Consider the following 21,331-nt stretch of genomic DNA (forward strand, 5'->3'; position numbering starts at 1 on the left):
GAGCAACTTCCCAAGGAAACAGCCCCCAGTCCCAGTACAGCATCCCATGGGCTACACAGGTTTCCAAGTGCTTAAGTGACCTGGGAATCCAAGGCACTGCTTCAAAGGTGACTTGTTACCTGAGTTCTGGCTGCTGGGGAGACATGGCAAAACACCAGTTACCTAATCATATTTGAAGCGTGGGTCATGGGAACCGGTCACCAAGAGTTACTCAGGCTGCTAATTGTCTCTGCAGCACCGGGGGGGGTGGGTGGTGTGTGCCTTGGGTTGGGCTTACTCCTGCCACTTGCCCTTTGTGAACTTTCAGACTCTGCCCTAAGCGCCGTCCCTGGCTGCCAGGTCCCTCGGGTGGCATCTTGCGCACAGCTCAGATTTCTGCAAGACTTTTAACTGTCATCCTTGACAAAACTGCAAAGCAGGGAACTTGGGAAGTGTCACTTAGACTGATGGATTCAGAAAGAGGAAAGCACACGTGTGGCCGCGTGTTTGGGTTAACACCTAGGCTGTGGCGATCAATAACCTTCATCGTGCAAGCCTGGGTACTGCGTACAAACAGCGTGTGCCTTACCAAGGACTGTACCCTTGAAGAACAAAAAGACTGATGGAAGTGGAACATCCTGCCATAGAAGGTGCCAGAGGCTGGAAGTCAGCAAAAGTCACGGTAACTAGGGGAAAGGTGATGGAGGCAGGGGGAGACTGTGACCACCACCTCAATTTAAGACTGGAAAGACTTGCCCCCGCACCCCTGCAAGGAGCACACGTGCTAATCTACATGCAAGTAAGACTAATTTGGATATAATTAACCCATAGCAGATGGGTTGGTAACTACTAACTAATGAGCATGAATTTAGGCAGGTTTTTCCAAATCATGTAATAAGATAAATATGCTGAAGTTCTTTTGGATGGTTGGCTGGCTTTGTGGAATACCACTTAGCCTCCAGCTTTGCATGAATCTGTAATAAAGAAATACCTCCACTCTGTGTGGCAATTAGCTCTTCCACACTGGGTGAACAATCCCACTCTGAAATGAGCCCCTCTGAAATAAAAGACCTCTTCTACAGGAGCTTTGTTGTAGAGGTATCAATTTCTCTTCACATCAAGATTTCTGCACTACAAATGTCTGCACTTTTTTTTTTTTTTTTAACAAAAAAATTAAAAGAACCCACAATCAAGCCCTCACACATTGCCACAGGGGGAATCTCTTCCCCCGTGCTGCCCAGCGCAAACCCTGCTGCACAACCTGCCTGCCCTCGCCTCCCAGTCTTGGTGCTCCTTCCAGACAAGGGTGGGTTTCTTGAAAACCAGCTGGGAAGCAGCTCTCCAACCAAGCTCCGTTGGATAAGGGCTTTTTTATCCCTTACTGCTGGCCTTTTCTTCAGCCCTTCTTGAAGGATTAAAGTTAGCCGTTCAGGCTATGGACAGCAGCAGTTTAGTTGTAGACAGTTAGCCAAGCACTTAGTTCTGTAAACATCTTAAGTAAATTCCTGCTGCCCTAGTATCTCATCTTCCATCTTCCTTACTCCTTTACCACATTTCTTTAAAAGGGAGTAAGAAAAACTTACTAGAACAGAAGCGACCCAGGTTTTAAAGATCATTTGCGGACACTGGTCCAAACTCAGCTATTTTCTCACAAGACGGGCAAAGATTTTTTTACAGGTGTACCAGACCACCTGTGTGTACCATGTAGAAGATGGGCTAAATGCTCATTATTTAGTAAGAAAAACCAGGGGACAATAGGCACAGTCCCCTAAATTGTTTCTTACACCTCCTAGTTTATCAAGCTCGGCTGACCTTGCCAGTGGTACTTTTGCTTATCTACCGGCATTCAGCTCAACACAGCACGTGGGGGGAACCCCACAAAACCCCAGACTGAATCCAGTGATGGCATTCGCACAGCTTGTTGTCTCGGTGTCACATAAAGACTCCCATACAGTTCTGTTGCAAACATTTAAGTAGCACCTAAAAGAAACTCCTTTCAATGGCAGCCTCTCCAGGGAAAAGAGGAAGCAAGTGCCCACAGAGCTGCTCCAGCACCCACCTCCCATCCATCCCATTCACCTCTTCCATGGGCAGCAGTCGCAGACAGTGATCAAGTTATGAAGACCACCTCTTTGCTTAGAACAAATATTAAAAAAAAGCAATATGGAAAAAAGTCATTATATATAATACAAGATCAGTCAAGGTAAAGCCTACAAGATCACAAAAAATGGAGTAGCTCTGTTATACAAAACATTTTAAAACATGAAGATGTAAAAAAAATTGCAAGACTACTTCATTTTAAAGATAATTCCTGACATGATTTTATTCTGAATTTTACAAAGAACAAGCATTTTTCTATAAAAAACTAGGGTAAGAATCAATTTAGTTACAGCTAGGAATATTTACATTCTAAGAAGAAATTTCTGTATCCTTCTATATACAAGGCTGTGGCTATTACTAGTTTAAAGGACTCCCAAAGGCATTTGTAAGTAAGGCATTATGGTGCCTGAGCCAATTCTATGCTTTAAGATGACCATTTACAACTGCCAGGATTAAGGTTCTATTCTGCAAATACTGAAATAGGTTTTTAGTTGCAGAGGCTGTCCCATTGGTTTCCACACGTGCTGTGTCTGTGCGTGGGCTCCTGGAGAGCATCAAAAAGAGCCGCCCCTCGGGGTGAGGCTGTAAAATGGAACGGTCGTAGAGCAGAGATGGGTATAACTCACATTAACCTCAAATTCCATGAGATCAGCTATACAGTAGTAGCATCGTCATATCTCCAAATGGAAGTCCTCTGAACAGTATTTTTACAATGTAGTTAGGTACACAGCGAAAATGTTCAGTAATGCCCCCCCTCACAGGCAGTCTCGTGTAGAACTATGAAGGGCTGTGCAATTAAAGTATGATTAAGCATTCAAAACGCAATCCTCACTTGACTTACTGCAGTCCAATTCCCTGGGCAATGCATCACCTCCCTGTGCTTTCTTCTTCTAAATGGTAACTTGGAAACAGGGGAGGACGTGTTCACACCTCTTAACAAAAACAATGCCACAAGTCATCCGAAGCTGCCTGCTCCTGCAAGACGAAATACTAAGTGATGCTCATGTGAGCATTACATTCACCGTCAGGAGACTCAAACAGAGAATCTAATGAATACAGACTGTGGTGCATGAACATCACAAGAAATTATGTTACCTTTTGAGTTAATGGTATTCCCACTTGCAAACAAAGAAACTGAAGCCACAGGATTACGCGACATGCCCAAGATGATGAAAGAAGTCAGTCCAAGAGCTGGAAATGAAGGGATCCTAGCTCCCAGCTTGAGGCCATATGTTGTTTTCCTTGGTGGAGATATTGTAGTATGCATCGTTCTTTAGCAACAGAGAATTTTGCCTAATGAGATTAATTTTGTATAACCTGTATTGCTGCTGTAATACAGGTTTATGGGCACCAAAACCATTCAGTATTTCTCAGGTTAAGGTTAGCCTGAATGTCAAAGTCTGTAAAATCTTCCTCAGCAGTACAAGGAGCTTATAGGTTTATTACAACTCCTCTTCCAAAGGCAAATTCCATCCTTTCCCCCTTACAAAGTGTCACTCACTATATCTTTGAGGATAACAGAGGCAAAAGCACTGGCTTTCCCAGTGAGCACAGAACAGGCCCTTCGCCACTAGCCAGCACACTAGGCAAGACCAGTGTCCAGGTGCATTCAGATACTGGTACTAGAAACCATCAACTCTTCACAGAGGGGACAATCTATGTGTGACCTCACCCTGGGAGTCAAGGCTGCCCCATGCGTCCCGTTTCACCACACTCACACAACAGCTCACCAGGGGCAAGCGAAATGTGTCTCACAAATGTAAGTTACAAAGCGGTCCATTTACAGCAAAGTCTCAGAAGGTCCGTCCCAATCCTGCTTCGCATCAGCATAACGCAGTGACATGCCAACATGTCTATTAACAAAACCATACATTGTCTAGGAGTCAGTCACACCCGAAAACGTGGCACTTGGCACACACCTTCCAAAGCCAAGGCACGGTGCAGCACTGATGCCACTCTTAAGATGTGCCAACAACTGGATCAGGTCCTTTCATCTGCATCTCATTGGCACAGATCAGATCACCCACCTGTATTAAAATGCTCCCTCAATTTCTTTTGAAAATACCTATTAGCTGGAATCTGCCTATTCACTAAAACAAGCTGCTTCTTTTAGAGACAAACTTCAAAGGAGTAGAATTAAGTAGTAAATACAAAATAACCCAGTATGCTATGTGAAATATATTCTACATTTCCAAATCATACTTTTTGTTTTTAAAAACAGAGGCAAAGAAAAAAAAAAATTTGACACAAAGAGTTTGCCATTGTGTTTTGTAGTATTAGTCATAACCAGGAAATTCCCCAATTTGTCTGGATTAAACAAACACACACATCCCCAAAAAAACCTCACTTTAGTAAACATCAGAATATTTAAATACTCAAGAATGAAAGTCTCACTGTCAAGGCACATACCTGGATAAAACAGTGGATAAGAAATTACAGCTAAATCAGGCATTAAGTGGACTCTCTACTTTAGGACAGGAATTTCCATACTAGATCATGTATCAGGCAAGCACATATCTTACATTCCAGGATATTTTCTGAAACAGTTTACAGGAAGAGAGTTAATGGGACACAGTTGTTTACATTGGCAAATTCATTACAAGGAAGTTGCAGCTAAATGTGTTTTGCCTCAGACTCCTGTGGTTATTAGATAATTCTTCTATAAAACACAGAAAAGAAGCTGTTTCTAAACGTTCCAGTTCCTAGAAATAAGGTTTACAAAGAAAAATATTTGTACCAGGTTTTAGAGCATACTCTTATGTTTGCAATGAACATCTCAAAAAAGGTGGCAAGGCTGACAAATCGTATCATGCCTTTTGGGCAAGGGAGACTGGCTGTTACATGCCCTCTCCTGACATGTATTTGCTCATGTCAAGGCTATTACATGATGTGCAGTCAGGCTTGCAAAATCCAGGTCCTCAAAAGCTTCACATCACACACTGCGTTTTAAACCTGCCTGCCAAGGGCCTGTCAGCTTATTAAACAGGACTGACACCGAACCTGCCCAAACGTTCGGACTGCTTTCCTCACAAGAACTGACGGGAGGGCAGAACTATGTTTCCCAGTATCCTTCTCTGACCCAGTAACACTGGCCAGCTTCCTGCTGTGCAACTGAAATACTGGACAAGTAGGTGAGAAGATGCAGAACAAGCAGAGCAAACCCTAAGGCTCAAGACACTGATAGGAAGAGTTTAAACAAAACAAACCAGTGTAGTCTATACAGTGGTTTCTGCTTTCTTTTTTCTATGACAAGTAGTCTGGAGGGCATGCATCACTTGGGCTGCTGGAGCCAGCTACCAGGGCAGAATATGGGTTTTGGTTAACAAAAGGCTGGAACCAGCCGATGCCACTTAAGTACTCAAATACAGCAGGAAAATGCCAAACTTCCTCGAGCAGCTGCCGCAGCAGAGAGTAAGGCCCCGAACAGCTTTGGCTACAAAGGTTTACGTTCTGTTTATCAAGTCTCTACAAGACAGAACAAAACACAGATAAGTGCCACAAGACAGAAATCTTTCACTGCTCACATCTGTCAAAGGATAGTCGCAAGAGCACAAATGAACACTGGGTGTACATATATATTGTATGTATTTAAAGAAACACAGGCAATGCCACAGGTGCTTCCACAACCCAAGGAACAATTTCTTGGCAGCTTGTCAACAAGATTTTTTTAAAAACAATTCAGAAACAATCATCAATTACATGAGCTAAGTGAAGTAACAGACCTCAGCAATCACACAGTTGGCACTTGAGAATTGAGAACCAGTGGTCAGAAATACATTCTGAATTTTGTTCTCAGTACATTCCACCACGAGGTCAATGCAGTGGCATAAATTAACACAAACATTTATTTCCAAATATATTATTTGTGTGCGTATGTGCACGTGTGCAAAAGGCACAGAACAAACACAGGAGAATGTTTTCCATCATCCAAATTGCACAGAAGACATTAAAACAATTTAGACAAACTTTCACCACACGTCAAAAAGGGAAGAACCCCAAACTAACACCACTCCCTCCACAGATGGATGAAACCTTTTGCATAATTTAAAATAAATCCAGCCTGGAAGCAGGCCACATCCAGGGTCGGATGTAAACAACTTCACCATGCAGGTACAGTTGAAAACCAGCATTGGAATCAAGTGAATTTTGTGAGCAAAACTTCAGTGCTACAAACAGTTTGTGCAAGACAACTCTTTCAACCTATGTTCAGTTAAAACGTATCAAGTTAGAATTAATTCTCAAAATCTTCCTTTGCATCTTTCAGAATTCCCTAACAAATTCAGCACATGCAAAGCAATTTGTCTAAGATCAGACAAAGGCATGTTCTCATAACCTTCACTGTAATAACTATAATAAATAAGTTTTCTGTCCAGAGACAGAAGTCAAGGACTCAAACCCAATTAGCAGCTTTTTCTGGCAATTTTTAGTTCTTGATGTGCATTAGCTCTGGAGAAGGTTCACTGAGGAATCCATGTACCCTGCCTGCTCTTGAACTCATTTTCAAGTATCTTTCAGCTGAACTATACATTTAAAAGTTATAAAGGATTGATCAGATTGTTCCATAGTACTACTGCATTAAAACAACTGTGGCTGAAAAATCTCTTTGAAGGCTATATAGTATGTATGTTCATATAAAAAGAGAATGTACGGAACACAGTGTTTAAATTAATAAATAAGGTTAAAATTACAGGAACAAAGTGTGGCCACTAGCCCTTTCTAGAATGAATTATAGAAGAAAAGTCCATTTAACTTTGAGTCCACCAGGAAGTACGCAGGAGTTCCATCAAAAAGCTGTGCTTTTAAAAATCTCTGGATTTTCTTCTTCCTCCTTGGAATCCCTTGTGCCATTAGAGGCAGGTCTGTATTCTAATCTGGGGGGGTGGGGGTGGGGGAAGAAAAAAAGAAAGAAAGAAAAAAGAAAACTTAAAAAAAAAAAGATGAGAGAACAGAGAAGAAAATATCTTTGATATCCTGAGTCCTACTTGACATTACAGACTCCTAATTTTAATACCCTGTTGACTTGAGTTGGACAGATCCCTTTCTTACTCCAGGTGTATGATTATGTATCATTTTCAATCAGAGCCATGGCAAAAGGCCAAACGCTCTCAATGCCTTCTTAGGCCAGTTGAACTAAATAGGAAGACTTCAGCCCTTCACCAGTACTTATATGATTTTCAGAACCTAGAAAGATAAGATTATAACCCACAAAGTGTCCCTAAACCTTTACGAAGCAATGCACTTTTATAAATGCATTTCCCATATGTGCTTTTGTTCAGTCCTCAGAGTAAAACAATAAATTTGGAGCCAAGAGATGTACATACGAACATAAACACTTGGGAAGAGGGACCAGGATTCCAGCCAAGCTCTTATATTTTCAACGGAGCATTAACTACACTACCAAAACCAGCCCCTCACTCTGACAATACCCAAGCAAGTCCACTCCTTGGAACAGAGAAAAGGTGTGTTAAGATCAGAAAGTGACACTTACCCTTTCACCAACAGCATTTGCTCAATTGTGTCTGGAAGAGGCATACCATAGCTTTCTGGCAGAAATAAAGTTAGAATTCCTGACAGCACAGTCAGGCTCCCCATCAGGATGTAAGGCAGGAATCTATCATAGGCACCTAGCAGAATAAAAAACATAAATTAAAAAAAAAAAGGTAGCATCAGCTCTAAGTCTCTGATAATGTTTGTACCTAGATACAGGGCTTTATCCTGCCAAGATTTATGTGTTCAGTAAAAACCAAGCAAACTAACCCCCCCCTCACAGCCTGGCATTCAAAGCATATGTTGCTATAAACGTGGTTTTAGGAACTCAAGAGTTTCCTATTGGGAAACAATAGCTATAAAAGCTGTCCCTATTGAGTCAGTAGCATTGTGAGTCTTCAGAGCACCTGTTCAACAGGGCACAAAAGGCCATCTCTCTCCTTTACAATCAATCCTCAGAGATGCTGAGACCTTATTTTTACCTGCAGCTGCACAAGACACCTGGACCTGGAAACAGAGAACAGTAGAAAAGCCCAAAAGCCCTCAGAGGCAGAACACTCATCTGGGTAAACAGCATCACTTTCCACCCACCACCATCTCCCCTGCCCCTGCACAGACTAGTTAACTTACCAAGGTAAACGAAGTAAGGTGAGAGGATGCTGCCCAGTCTAGAGGCCATAGAACTTGCTCCAACTCCCATGTTTCTCACTACTGTTGGGTAGAGCTCAGCCGTGTAAACATAAACCATCGAAAAGGCAGATGTGATCCCAAATTTCCCCAACATCACCAGCAGAATAGATAGTGCACGGATATCTGAAATCAAAACATAGCAAGGACTTCCATACAGCTCTGCCAATTCATGGTAATTCTTAATTCCATTGTATTTGTATAACTCCTGCCCAATTAATTCCAGTATCTGGTGTCTTTTTTCCCCTGTACATGTCTACAAGCATGGGCAACATTTTTAATGTTTTTTGGATGGGTTTTTTTGTTAGTGTTTTGGGTTTTTTGTTTTTAAATTACTAGGACTCAACTTTCATTTCCTCTTGAGCATGAGGCTTCCTGCCAAGCAAAAAATAAGGAGAACAGAACAAGAACTGGAAAGGTCCTCTCAGATTTCAGGGGCCTGCTATTGCAAACAACGACATATACTCCTTTTTAGTAAAACGAACAAAATTAGACATTGAAACAAGTTATTTTTGGTTCCCTGCTCTGGTTGCTCATTAACATTCCTAGCTACAAGTCAATAATTGAATTACAGGAAGCTGGGTTGACTTTAACTGGGATAGTTAATTTGAAAATCAAAACAGATTGCATCAGTGTCCGATCAACTCAAAAGGACAGAAGAAAAAAGCCCAAAACCTAAAGAGAATGCAACACATACATCACCTGTACAAAATAAGCAAGGCAGTTCTTGCACATTCTCTTTTGTTTATTCTTTGATTTTTAAACAACTGCTAAGCAACACCACACACCCCACGCCACCCCCCATACTTAACATCATCAGTAACGAGTCTGTAACGCTATTAATCCAACTGGCCTAAAGATGCATATGGTTCGGTATCCAATAAATGTTATTTCGTCCTCCTTTCCAGTTGCCAACCATTATTTTAATTATCAACACTAATTCAGTACAGTTAACTGACAACACTAATTCAGTAAGTTCTTTGTGGAAGCGTTTTTGATAAGTAACAACCCCTGAATATAACATCAAGAGCCAGTCACTGACAGCTGCTTGGGAAGGAAGTTCTGCAGCCTTTTGGTCACCTCCAGTTACTAAATTCTGGTGGGTCTAGTCCTGGTTTTACACTTGGGCCTTACCAGGGCACCTCGCCAGGGATGTACATTCAAGGCAAAACTGGAATACAATGCTAATCCCAACACATCACAGAGCCAATGACCCACCTTTAAAAATGCATCTGAATTGACATGTTGTGTGAGCTCCTTGTGCAGCACCACTGAGAACCAAGGAAGAGGGACTAAGACAGGACATGATACCTGTATTTAGTCCCCTCAGGACACTTTTCCTCCACATCCGCCCAGTGCATGGTACTGCACTTCACCTATCATACATATTTGAGATCAACTAATGATTCCATACGTGAAGGCACCAGCTGAATGAAGAGAAGAACACAGCCTCCCAAGAATAACGCAGCAGCCATTGAATACCGTCGAGGCAGATTTCGAAGCAGCAGCCAGGAAATAACGTAGGCTGGAACTTCAATCACTGCCGAGAGGAAGCAGTTCACATAGACATCTCCATGCAAGTTAGGTGTGTCAAGAGAAAGTCCAAAATAACCGACAGAGATTATCATCCTGAAAGAAGCAGAACAACAGGATCAGACAAATTTCTGTTCTTCCTGAGGTTGCCATGACCTTCTCTTACATCTCTCAAACACGGAAATCACTATGTAAGGCAAACTCAGCATCTGCCAGATTTGTTCAGCTCCGAAGCAGCTCAAGCGCTGACTTCAGAAACAGCAAGACAACAATTAAACTGTCCTGATGCTTTTTACCTTTCAAGCTGCTCTTGAATTCAAAGAATAAAATATATTTTAAAAACCTAAAAATATCCTATTCAGCATTAACAGAACCGGGTAGCTCCAGAGCTGTTGCTAGCCTCGCTGAGGCACAGGTGTACGAGTCCATGGTCATAGGTGCTGGATGGTCCTGCAGCTACAGAAGTCATACTTCTTTTCTGATGCCGTTGCATGAGTTTGCAACTGTCCATCCCACTCCCATTCAGACCTTGCAAGGACTTTTAAGACATCTCATTTGTCTCTGCTAGTTGTGCTGATGGAGAGGGTCTGCCTAATTCTCACTAAGCCTCCGTACTGCTGGTCACCCCAGGAGATAAGTGATGATCATTCATGCAATGATACAGCAGTTCCCATTACTAGTGGTTACAGCCTTTGGCTGAAAGTTTGGACTACTGAATTTCACTGCTGCCGAGGCCTACAGTAGCTTCCTATCATGTTTACCAGGGAGTTCTGGGTGGAGAACGTTGTTTCTGGATCATTACCCTCCATGCTTTGTGTATAAAGTCAGAGAGGAGGAGTAGGGCATCCTGGCAGACCCAAACAATCCGGGACTTTCTCTGCTGTGCCCCAAGCTGGCTGGGCAGCATCCAAGTCACGTTTGCATGCCTCAGTGCCTGGGCTGGTCAGTGCAGCAGGACAGAGCCTGGGGGCTGGGAACACTGCCATCTTAATTGTGCTGCTGCTAGATGACATCTGGGTTCCACATGATCAAGGGAAACACACAACCGGCCTTGGAGACAAATCCTGTTGTGTCTTGGGAGATGCTGGGAAGAGAAGGTTATGCTTCACCAAGTATCACATGGTAAACAAGGAAATAATGGGCACCAGATCAAGACATCAAGTTCAGGTGCAACACTGAGGCACAGAGCACTCTGCACTTCAACTCCTTCAGCATCTATGTTACAACGGAACCCAGAGAAAAATCACTGTACAGCATGAAGTGGATCGCTGACAAAAGATCTGCTCTTCCTCACGTCACATGGGAAGAGCCTTCACAGTCCAATTGCTTAAAATAAGTTGCCTGCCTAGTGTGCTTGGCAAAGCATGCAGTCATACAGCTGAGGGTAACCGCTCCGCTGCTGTGTGCCCTGCCAGCTAAAGCTATTCTCCTCCAGGGTAGTTAGGCGATGATTTCCACAATGCTGTGCAATATGTCCAGCCCTGTGCTCCCAGGAGTTATTTATATATACAATAAACGGTGCTTGCTGGAACCCACTTTCAGTAGCAGTTTGCCTTAGCTTATCACATTGGCAAACCTTGATACATTTTCTAGGAAAACTTTTAATGGTATTTACACATCCCAGGGTGACAAGAAGCCAAACTTCCTCCTCCCTGATAAAACCCAGCAAAGGGATTAGTTTAAAGGCCTGCTGCTTACTCAAAATTAACAAAACACTCAGCAATGCATAAAAGTGATTTATTGCTATCTGCAAGCGTGCTTTTTTACAGAGCTTCTTCTATGAGCTCTGTCAATTCATAACGCAAAATATGCCATCAGTATACCATGGGCTGGAAAACATTGCTGTGAGTCAGCATAAGATACTTTCATTTTTGGAAATTAATTAAAAGGAGGTTCGGCAACTGATACGCAAGGTAAAAAGAGTGGAAAAATTTCCCAAATCACTGAATATTTCTCTGCAAGAGGAGGCAAGATTGTGTAAGTCAGCTGTATATGTTCGACGCTTCCTGCCCATCATAAAATTTCATTTACCATGTGGTAAAAAGCCCTTCAGCATATGGAATGGGTTACATATTGCCACATTACTGTTTCTCTCAGATGCCTTCTCCTACCAGAAATGCTGTTCAAACAGGTTTTGCATTTGCTTTTTACAACCAGAGACACAAAATCGGCTGTGCCTAGGAACCTGCTGCTGATCTACTCCATGCAGCTTAGAATTAGGACAGACTTAATGCTCTAGCTCATTTCCAATTAAAGGTGAGAGTCAGCAATTGGTCTTGGAGGTAAGACAACAGTATACAGAAACTGTACTGACATTTCTGCAAAGAAGCAATATTACTTTTCTTTTTTGAGCCGTTTTCTGCTCAGGTTCCTTTCTCAGTGTGTTTGTAACACTGTGCTTGGTGATGGGCAAGGGAATCTGGCTTAAATATTAGCCAAGTCATCCTTGGACCCAAAAAGCAACATTGGCTTGTACGCATTGGCAGCTTGGTGGACTGAACTCCAGGGCTTTGCCTCACTAAAGCACAGGAACATTGTTCAAAAAGGCAGCAAATAGACTTAGTTAGCTCCAAAAGCACTTGAGGGACCTTCTTGGTTAGGGCACTGTAGGTACATGCACTAGTAGAAGCTCATTTTTATGGCCTCTGGCAGGCTAAGTTACCCTCTCCATCTCCTCTTTTCTAAGCAATTACAGCTTCACTGACATTCCCAGTACAGGAAAATAACAACCATTTAATCAAATAGAGCATAAAGTATGACTTCAGCTAGTGCAGAACCAAGCTGAAGATGGCAGGTCGACAGAGAAGCTAGCAGGAAAGTTTAGGGAAATCTCAGATTAGAACTTCAAAGACAGCTTTGAAAAAGAGATGGGAAGATTCTCCCCACCCAGGTCAGGCCTCCTGGTGTTTAGACCCCTGGGAAGTAGATCTCTGGCGGGGGTGGGGGGGGTGGGGGACATGAAGACAGGGCATGACTCATTCCTCTTAAAAGACTTTGTTACAGTCAGCAGAGCACTCCCCAAGGCCGGTATCAGGCAGGATTCCCATGCATCACTGCCAGCTGATCTGATTCTTACTCAATTCAGGATATGTCTGACTGCTTCAGAAGTAACAATCCAGATGTGTTTCTAGACTGTTACTGAAATGAGGAACCTACGTAACCATGTTTGCAACAATTTGGTTCCTTCACCCAGCAGGTCATTGGGTTTTTGAGCTGGTTTTGTCCATATCTCTTCAGAATACCTTAAGTGTTCAAAAAGCAGTTTTCAATTGTTTTGCTCCTTTTGTGCTTACATACACCTGAACTGCACTTGCTTACCAAAGAATCACTGACATAATTGTGATTGTTAGGATATTTCGGGTTTTCATTAGATCCAAAATGGTGTACGTCTGTTGCTTCTGGGACTTCAAATCTTGCAGCTGAAAAACAAACCAACCAACCACAGGAACATTAACTTCTTGCAACCAGAATTATTGTGAAAATAAGTCCCCCTTCAACTTATACATCAGTATTTTCATACACTGCAGAGCTAAAACAGATGCTTCACTTTCAATGAAACACCTATAAGTTGTAAGAGCCAACAACCTGTGAAAGTAGTTTTAAAGTTAAAGAAAGAAAGTTTTAAAGTCACTTAAAATTTAGGCTGAAATTAGTAAGTTTTCTCTGCCCAAGGCTTCACAAAACAACTGCTCATTGTTACTTTTATACTTGAATTATAAAGAAACAGCATTAATTCATGATTTATATATTGCTTCTGGCAGGGTTCTTGCATCCAGTTTACAGCACTGTGCCTTGAGGATCACGGAAATCAACTGCACTCAGACAAGAAAGCAAGGATGATGAGACATTTGGAAAACGTGATCTGTAGAAGTAGGTTTATTTAGCCTAAGGGCCAGAAGACCAAGGGCATCTTAAATGGTCTTCCAAGATCAGAAAAAAAAAAAAAAAAGTGATAAATTGTCCTTCCATGTTCACTGCAGACAAGGCAAGAAATAACAAGATTAAACTGCAGCAGGACAGATTTAGTAAATGACTCCTCATGCTGGACCTAACAGAAATGTATTTAAACTGAGACAAACCGGCTAATGAGCTGAAGAGTCCCCATCATCATCCAGCCTGTTTTTGAGACCTTCTTCTAAGAATATAAGCAAAAAGAGAGCAAGCTTCTCCTTTCCCCTTGAAACTTTCTAGCTCCTCAATATAAAACCACTTCCATGTAAACAATGGAAGATACTCATCCATGAAGCATGCAAACAAGTTTTGTGCTCAGTAAGATTGTAAAAAAGGAAATCATTTAAGGTTGTTGTTGTTTTTTTTTTTTAAATCAGGACATTAATTTAGACCCCTAACAAGGGGTAACAAGGGAGAGATTTTTCAAAATATGTAAAAGGTGATTTAAGAGGATGAGTGACTTGGCAGTGTTAGATTTATGGTTGGACCTGATGATCAAATAGTCTTTCCCAACCTAAATGATTCAAATTATCAACTCTGATAATGGCTGAACTCTGATAAAGTGATAAACACTATATGGCTGAAGAACCACAGTTTTCTGAGCATGTCACATTTTTCACAAAAGATGGATGTTTTCAGGATTTATCGCAGGCTACTTACTCATCAGTTTAATGGTATTTTTAACAGTCTTACAGTATGAACATTAACAAGATTTTGATCTTACAATCTTCCACAAATTCTTTTTTCTGATAGGATATTTTGTATCTATCCAAATCTGTGACACTATCAACAGTTGGAAATCTAACCAAGGAAGAAATAAGCATCCATCTTAGCAGCTCAAAATTATCAAATGAAAAAGGTAATACTGAAACATTTTTAATTTTGACAATTTTTGAACTGTACTGCCAAGACACAATATTTAAGTAAAGACTCCTCTTTGCACAACTAGAAGAATCACTCTTGCCTGACAGACCTGTTATGTGCAAGCACAATAAACCGTACACAAAGATTATGTTCTCCCTTGACTTTTTTAAGTCAGCGTGACCTGAGAAAGTCAACTTAAATTTTAATATGTTTAAAGACTGAATGCCTTTTGTTGGCACTGTGTACTTTTTCATGGTATGTGCAAACGGTTCTCAACAAAAGTAAACTATAATTGTAGTTTCAAAAGAATGCAATTACTCACTACTTTACACTTTTCGGAACACTTTCCGCCTGGACTAACATACCATGCTCTATTCTGCATTAGTTCAGCTTATTTAATACTTTTTTCCTTAAAACACCAGGCTGGTCCAGCAGTAGTTGGATGTATTCCAGGACACAACACACCAATAAAGACAAAAGCAACCATTAGTTTAACTTCATTCCTCAAGAACCTCTCTTCCATATTCACTTAGCAAAGTTTCTTTTAGCAAGCTACTTGCCGGACACTGATTTGGGGCCCTTAAGTCTTGCCCCTCAAGTCAAAATATACATTATCTCCTCAATGTCTCCTAAACTTTATCTGAGCTAATGGGAACACGAAGTTCATGTAACCCCTGCAAGTCAGGCGAAAATTCTTCCCGAGTGATACTCTGTTCTGAAGACCTGGAGGATAAAATAACAACCTGATGCTCATGTACACCAAGTTTCAGTGTATTTGTTTTCATAAATCTTCATTTTCTATGAAAAGTAAACAGTTCTTTACATCTGATGGCTTTCACTCTGCCTGAAGACAAACCTCCCCCCACACAGACTGCAGGCAGCTTTACAGCTCTCAGCCCTTTCTCATAAATCACATGATCTTTCCTAAGTACTCTCCAGTTCTGCCACTATTTGTTGCCAAGAAACCAGCAAACAGGAAACAAAAAAATGGAGAAAAAACCCAAACAAACCACAAAACAAAACCAGGAACACTAAAATTCAGCATCACAGTTGCTGAGAAAAAAGAACCCTGCCTTTTAGGAGCCATAAGCAGACAAGATGATCCTTAGCAGGACAAGCTAGAACAAGAAGCTATGAGAAGGGCATTGAGGGCAAAACAATGGTTTGACATTAAATCTATCAAGCAAACATTTCCATCCCCCTCATATGGGATAATTCAACCAACCAGGCCCTATTTGTGCTCCATGGCTTGTTTGCAACCAGTCACCTGCTGGATCCTAACTGGTTTTGGAGTCTAAATACCGCAGGTGCTGCTCCCTACCTGCACGGGTTTGAGGAACATTCCAAACACGAGCTGGGGTTGCTCCTCTGTCCAAAACTCACATTCCAAATGCACGAGGGCTAAGGGCCAGATGGATTTCTGAGAACCTCTCTGCAGCATAAACATGTTTCCTAAAAACTCAAAAGAGATGCTGCTTTGGAGCTCTTCAGAAAGCAGACAAGAACACTGTAAACAGACCACTGATGTAGAGAAGCTTTGCACACATTTTTTGGCCACAGCGTTACTTTTACCTTAAAAAGTAAAAAGATGGAAGGAGTTCTGCATTCAAACAATGCCTGTTCGTGGAGCTCATTTTCCTTTGAGTGTCGGAATGTTAATCTGCGTTTCTGAAAGCTGATGTGCCACTATTTACCTGTAAACATGCACCGCATACTCCAGCCCACCCTGCGGCAGAAGCCAGCACTTCTTCCCCTTGTCCAGTGTTCCCTGCGGCAACATCCCCACTCCTGCCCCTGCCTTCTGCTGCTTCTAATCCAGTCCCATTCAGAGACGGCAAACAAAGCAGCATTTCTTTCTAAGAATGGGAGACAGAGAATTCCAGGGACAGTGACCTTAAGCAGATGTTGTAGCCAGAGCTTATTTTCTGTTCTGCTGCAGTGCTGGCAATGGGCGTGAGAAGGAAGGAGAGAAAAAAAAAAAAAAAAAAAAAAAAAAAGGAAAAAGCCACATTCTAATGAAAATCTAGGGGAAAAGCTATCAGAAGAAGGTCTGGGTTTTCCTGGCACTCTCACTCTGTTCCAGCAAGACCAGGATTCTATCCTACCATGTACAAGTAAGTCTGCACAAACAGGTAGGTTTGCCCCTCAGCTAATTCAACCCAAGTGAAGCTATTTAAATCTCAACAGCAAACACACTACAGTCTAAAGGCTAACCATTCCCCTTTTAGCCTGTTACAGAAGCCTTGTAAAGCAAGTGAGTGTGCAAGAGATTTTCATGTAAATGACAGGACAAAGTCAATTGTCAACCAGAACACAACTGGGCAACTGCCCAGACAGATTCTACAGATCTGCCTAAAAGAGGCGTCCATTCTCCCGGATTATGCAAACAGTTTGTCTGTCTGACTTTTGCAGGTCACGTTTGAATGAGTGTGGAACTGCTTCTATGCCTTAAGGTCACCAAACAGCTCAGACAAAGGGGAGATACCCAGAGGGAACACAAACATGTTGGAAGAAATAGATAGGAAAGAAAAGATACTGCTAGCTACACCACCCTGAAAGATGCTCGAGTTTTGCTTTGCTTAACATGGAGTAGAAATTGGAGTTGAGTATGAACTAGGTTAACATTATTTTCAGTGCCACTGGCCAGGATTAGTTCTGTGTTAAACTTTTATAGAACTGTATTACACTGCACAAGCATAAAATCTGTTCAGCCCAAGTATCTGGATCACAAAGCAACCGGTACCTCAAATTCATTACCCTCCCACAAAAACTAGAGTTTAAAAGGAGAGAGGCAGCTGTAAACCGATCCAAAAGATGTTTGCATTAGAATGCATGTTGTCATTCCCAAGGGAATTGTGGGGAAAGGGTATTCTGCTTTTTAGAAAAAGGATGACCTTTTACCCATTTGAGAAGTAATATATTGCTAAGTCATATCTGGAAATTAATAACTTTACACAGTCATTAATAAGTCCAACAAACAACTGGACTGCTAAATGAATCTTACCTCACTAGGGTCAAGTATTACATCTGGGGCTGTAATGCCGTTAGTTTTTGCAGCCTTTCGGATGATGTCCTCTGCCTCTTGAAATCTTCCCTGGGAGATCAGCCACCGTGGAGATTCTGGAATGACCCTGCAGAAAAGGTTCAGAATAACAAGCCTACATTTCCACAGAAAGCACTGCTGCAGACACCAATACACATTGTTCCAGGCATGAAAATCTCAAAACTTGCCACATCTTGCAGAAATTAGAGCAATGACAACAGAAATCAGATTTACAAGAGCAGACTAGTATACTGAACAAGAGCAGACTAAAATGCGTTTGTGGGCTTTAGAAGTACTGAGGAAATTAGCAATGACTCTGAAAAAAGCAATAAAAATCTTCAAAGCACAGGAAAACAGTTTAAAGAAATTCAGAAATGTGAATACACAGGCAGCACGCTGTACGTTAAGAGGCATATTCTTAGAGAATAACACATATAAAATTACTAAATGTAAATACTGTCACATAAAGGCAAGTCAGAAAGCAGAATTCACCAGTCATTGAATGTTCTAAAAAACGGGATGGCATCTCCAACACAAATGCTAGTGGACGTGAAGAAACACCACCCCCGTGTGGACCACTTCAACTTTACACACCACCTAGAAGTACCTCATTAACCAGAAGGAAAACACGAAGTCTCACAGATACGCAAGTCCTGTTTTGTAGCTTGTCAGCTCTACGTCACCCTAGCATTGCCCAGCTTCCCAAAACAACTGGCTTCTCCTGCCCTCAGTTCAGGCCTGCTTTTAAAAGCTTATGGATTACAGGTCAGTGCAGAAGGATGCAGTTTATTGACTTTTTATATTATTTGCATGTACACCACTTAATTCTATAGAAGCCTACAGAAAATGAAGAGTAGGCTTTCCAGGCATGAATCAGATCACCCACAAAGCTGTGGACTTGCAGCTAAACAGCTGGGAAGAGTAAAAGACACAATGTCCGTTCTTCATCTGCCCATTTCTGAATGTCATTGGTAAAGGCTGGTTGGCTTGGAGTCTGGATCTTAAAATTTATCTGCAGACAAGAGCTTCTAAAGACTAAAGTCTTTTAACTTAGTTATACTCACCACCAGAGCGGGATGCAGAGCAGCCCAGGTAAAGTAAGCGCCAGCAGCAGCATCCGCCAGTCTCTGATGAAGTAAGCAAACAGCGGCAGCAACATGTAGCCAAATGCATAGAATATGCAAACGCCCAGTGTGCAGAACAGCACACGAATTGACTGGCCAAGAATTTCAGTGCCTGTTCAAAACAGCAGAGTGAAGATTAGTATTTTAACTTAATAGCAACCAAGTAACTTACGAAAACTACCTCTAAGAATTGGTTTTGAAACATACTGCACTGATAGTCCCAGTATATAGCGTGGTCTGCCATCCAGTTTTAGAGGCACCGCAGAACTGCTTCACGCAGTGATCCTGCATCAACCCAGGTCATTCTACATATAGAAGGAAGAGAACTGGGCCATACAATATTTCTGTAACTCAAAGTAGCTAATACTTGCCTAATTTTATCTTCTTTGAATCTCACACTTGACCTGAGGAGCTAAAACCATCTGACATACTACAAAACATTCACAACAGTTAACCTCAGCTTCATCTCTATCAGGTCCTCTCCAGCTCATGGAGAAAGACCAGCTTCTTTAAAGAATAATTCAGAGATGCCTAAACTAGGCTCCTGACCCATATCACCTTCTAAAAGACTATTTTGCTATTAGCCAAAAAACCTCACACTCTTTCGGTGTACACACGTGGAGTTCACGTTGAATCACTAACAAAGGCCAGGCTACTGGCAGTGGAATTAAACGCACAAACAGGGGTCAGTGCTTCCCTCTGAAATGCTTTGGGACCTGCAAATCAAGAAACATAGAAAGAAATATAATCTTCCTTCTTTCCACAGAAATCAAAGAAGATTACAGATGTTGCAGCAGGATGTGTGCAGTGAGGTTAGCTGAACACTGCTTTCACGGCTGCACTGGCCTTCTCTGGCCCAAAAGGAATTTCTTGCCAGCATTTGGTACTTTGGACAGTGAGGTCACTGTAAATAACATTAATGAAAAAAACCTTTTTTTTTTTTCAAATGTCAGATTTATCAGGTAATTCACATTCTCATGATCATATATGGCCTTAGTTATACTGAAGATCTACAAAGCAAGAATCATTATGTCATTTAAATTTTTATGCTAGGCTGTTTAAAGGACTTTATAACACTCTACTATTTTTTTTGCAAGTCTTTAAATCAAATAGGCATTTAGGCCCCAAAATGGACAATAGAAATCCCTGAAAAATCATGTCTTATACATCTCTCCAGCTAGAAGGTGGACTTTATTTCAAATAATTGATTTCTGTCATTTTGCTTTTTAGGTTGGTAAGCCACAGAATTAATTCAGATTGCACCTCTATCAACTAGGAATGTCCAAGGAGAGGACAAGTCATCCATGCATAGTAAGGACACACTCTTAACAGTGCTGCTTGGCAAAACAAATCAACCTAAGCCATCAACCTAAGCCAGTACTGAAAAGGAGTAGGAAAAACACAAGACGGAAGAACACATACTGTGCCCAGCAGGACTTTCATACCAAGAACAAATGCTGCCACGTAGTTAGATATCTGTCCCATGCCGACCAGCACAAAGAACACTGAAAACATCTCCCAGCTGGTAGAGAAGACCTGTATGAAGCTGAAGACAGTCTGCATTGCCAGAGTTGCAAAGAGCACATTCTTCCTGCCAAACCTTCCATGGACAGATTAGAAGGAGGAGGAAAAAAAAAAAAAAAAAAAAAAGGGGAAAAAAGAAGAAAAAAGAAGAAAAAAAAAAAAGACATGATTATACAATAGCATGAATGAATCTTCAGAAACAGAAAAATAAGATTACTCACACGCATACTTAGGGAGATATATCTGCAGAAAGCAGAGGTTCAGGAAACGTGACACGGGCACAGCTATTCTGAATACACTGGAAAAAATCCACTGGCCCAGAGAAAACAATATTCTAAGGGCTGCTAGTTAAGTTGCCTTTAAGTATGTGCTGTAATGCTATTTCCTTCTTACTGATAGGATGAACAGGGAAACAAATCACTGGGAGCAAAATATTTAAAATGCAAGAGTATTAGGTGCTCCTTGTCCTCTAAGGAGCACACAGTATGACATAGATTAGCATGTGGGAAAAAAAAAAAAAAAAAAGAAAGGAAAGCTTCTGAAAAGTAAAACTCAGGTTTGTAAGATGCTATTATCAGTTAGTGATCCCATGCTGCAATCTTCATTCCACTTCGTAAAAAAAAAAGAAACAATTTTAAGGGACTCTGGCAGTTCTATCAGTGAAGTATTAAAAACCAAACCAAACCAAAGTAATTAAACTAAACCCAGCCCATCAAGCTGTTACAAGGGTCAGTGCTGATGTCCTAGCCCGGGCAGCCCCACAACATAAGCAGACTTTGCAGCCTGTGACAGGACGTCCACCCCACTCCAAAGTCAGACTCAAGCAGAGGGTCTCGAGCTGGTGCCACAAGCCTCGGGCAGGCCATGACGCATTCACAATGGACCCTGCAAAATATCCTGTCAGTCTCAATGTCGTGCCTGGCCAGGTGCGGGGCACAGGCTTGCTGCACAGCTTTCCGTACCAGATGGGCAGATGGCGGCAGCAGAAGACCGCAGGCAGCCTGGCTGGAGCAGACTCCTGACCATGAGCTAGTTGCTG

The 21,331-nt window shown here is 41.7% G+C and overlaps 1 protein-coding gene and 1 long non-coding RNA gene across 2 annotated transcripts in view; one reads left to right on the forward strand and one right to left on the reverse strand.

Moving 5' to 3' along the window:
* LOC119152327 lies at nucleotides 1-975 on the forward strand. The gene is made up of 2 exons (XR_005105750.1): nucleotides 1-107; nucleotides 308-975. It is a non-coding gene; the product is annotated as an uncharacterized LOC119152327 (long non-coding RNA).
* Nucleotides 976-2,275: 1,300 nt separating this feature from the next.
* LOC119152202 (solute carrier family 22 member 5-like) overlaps nucleotides 2,276-21,331 on the reverse strand; it is a 30,990-nt gene continuing 11,934 nt past the window's right edge. Inside the window, exons 3-10 of the mRNA XM_037397118.1 lie at nucleotides 20,214-20,368; nucleotides 18,709-18,880; nucleotides 17,606-17,732; nucleotides 13,105-13,205; nucleotides 9,668-9,882; nucleotides 8,197-8,379; nucleotides 7,568-7,703; nucleotides 2,276-6,950 (exon numbers count right to left, since the gene is read on the reverse strand). Coding sequence (XP_037253015.1) covers nucleotides 6,863-6,950; nucleotides 7,568-7,703; nucleotides 8,197-8,379; nucleotides 9,668-9,882; nucleotides 13,105-13,205; nucleotides 17,606-17,732; nucleotides 18,709-18,880; nucleotides 20,214-20,368 — 1,177 coding nt within the window. The 3' untranslated portion in view covers nucleotides 2,276-6,862. The remainder of the gene's footprint in view (nucleotides 6,951-7,567; nucleotides 7,704-8,196; nucleotides 8,380-9,667; nucleotides 9,883-13,104; nucleotides 13,206-17,605; nucleotides 17,733-18,708; nucleotides 18,881-20,213; nucleotides 20,369-21,331) is intronic.

The sequence above is a fragment of the Falco rusticolus genome, chromosome 8, assembly GCF_015220075.1.
Source record: "Falco rusticolus isolate bFalRus1 chromosome 8, bFalRus1.pri, whole genome shotgun sequence".
Classification (NCBI taxonomy): domain Eukaryota; kingdom Metazoa; phylum Chordata; class Aves; order Falconiformes; family Falconidae; genus Falco; species Falco rusticolus.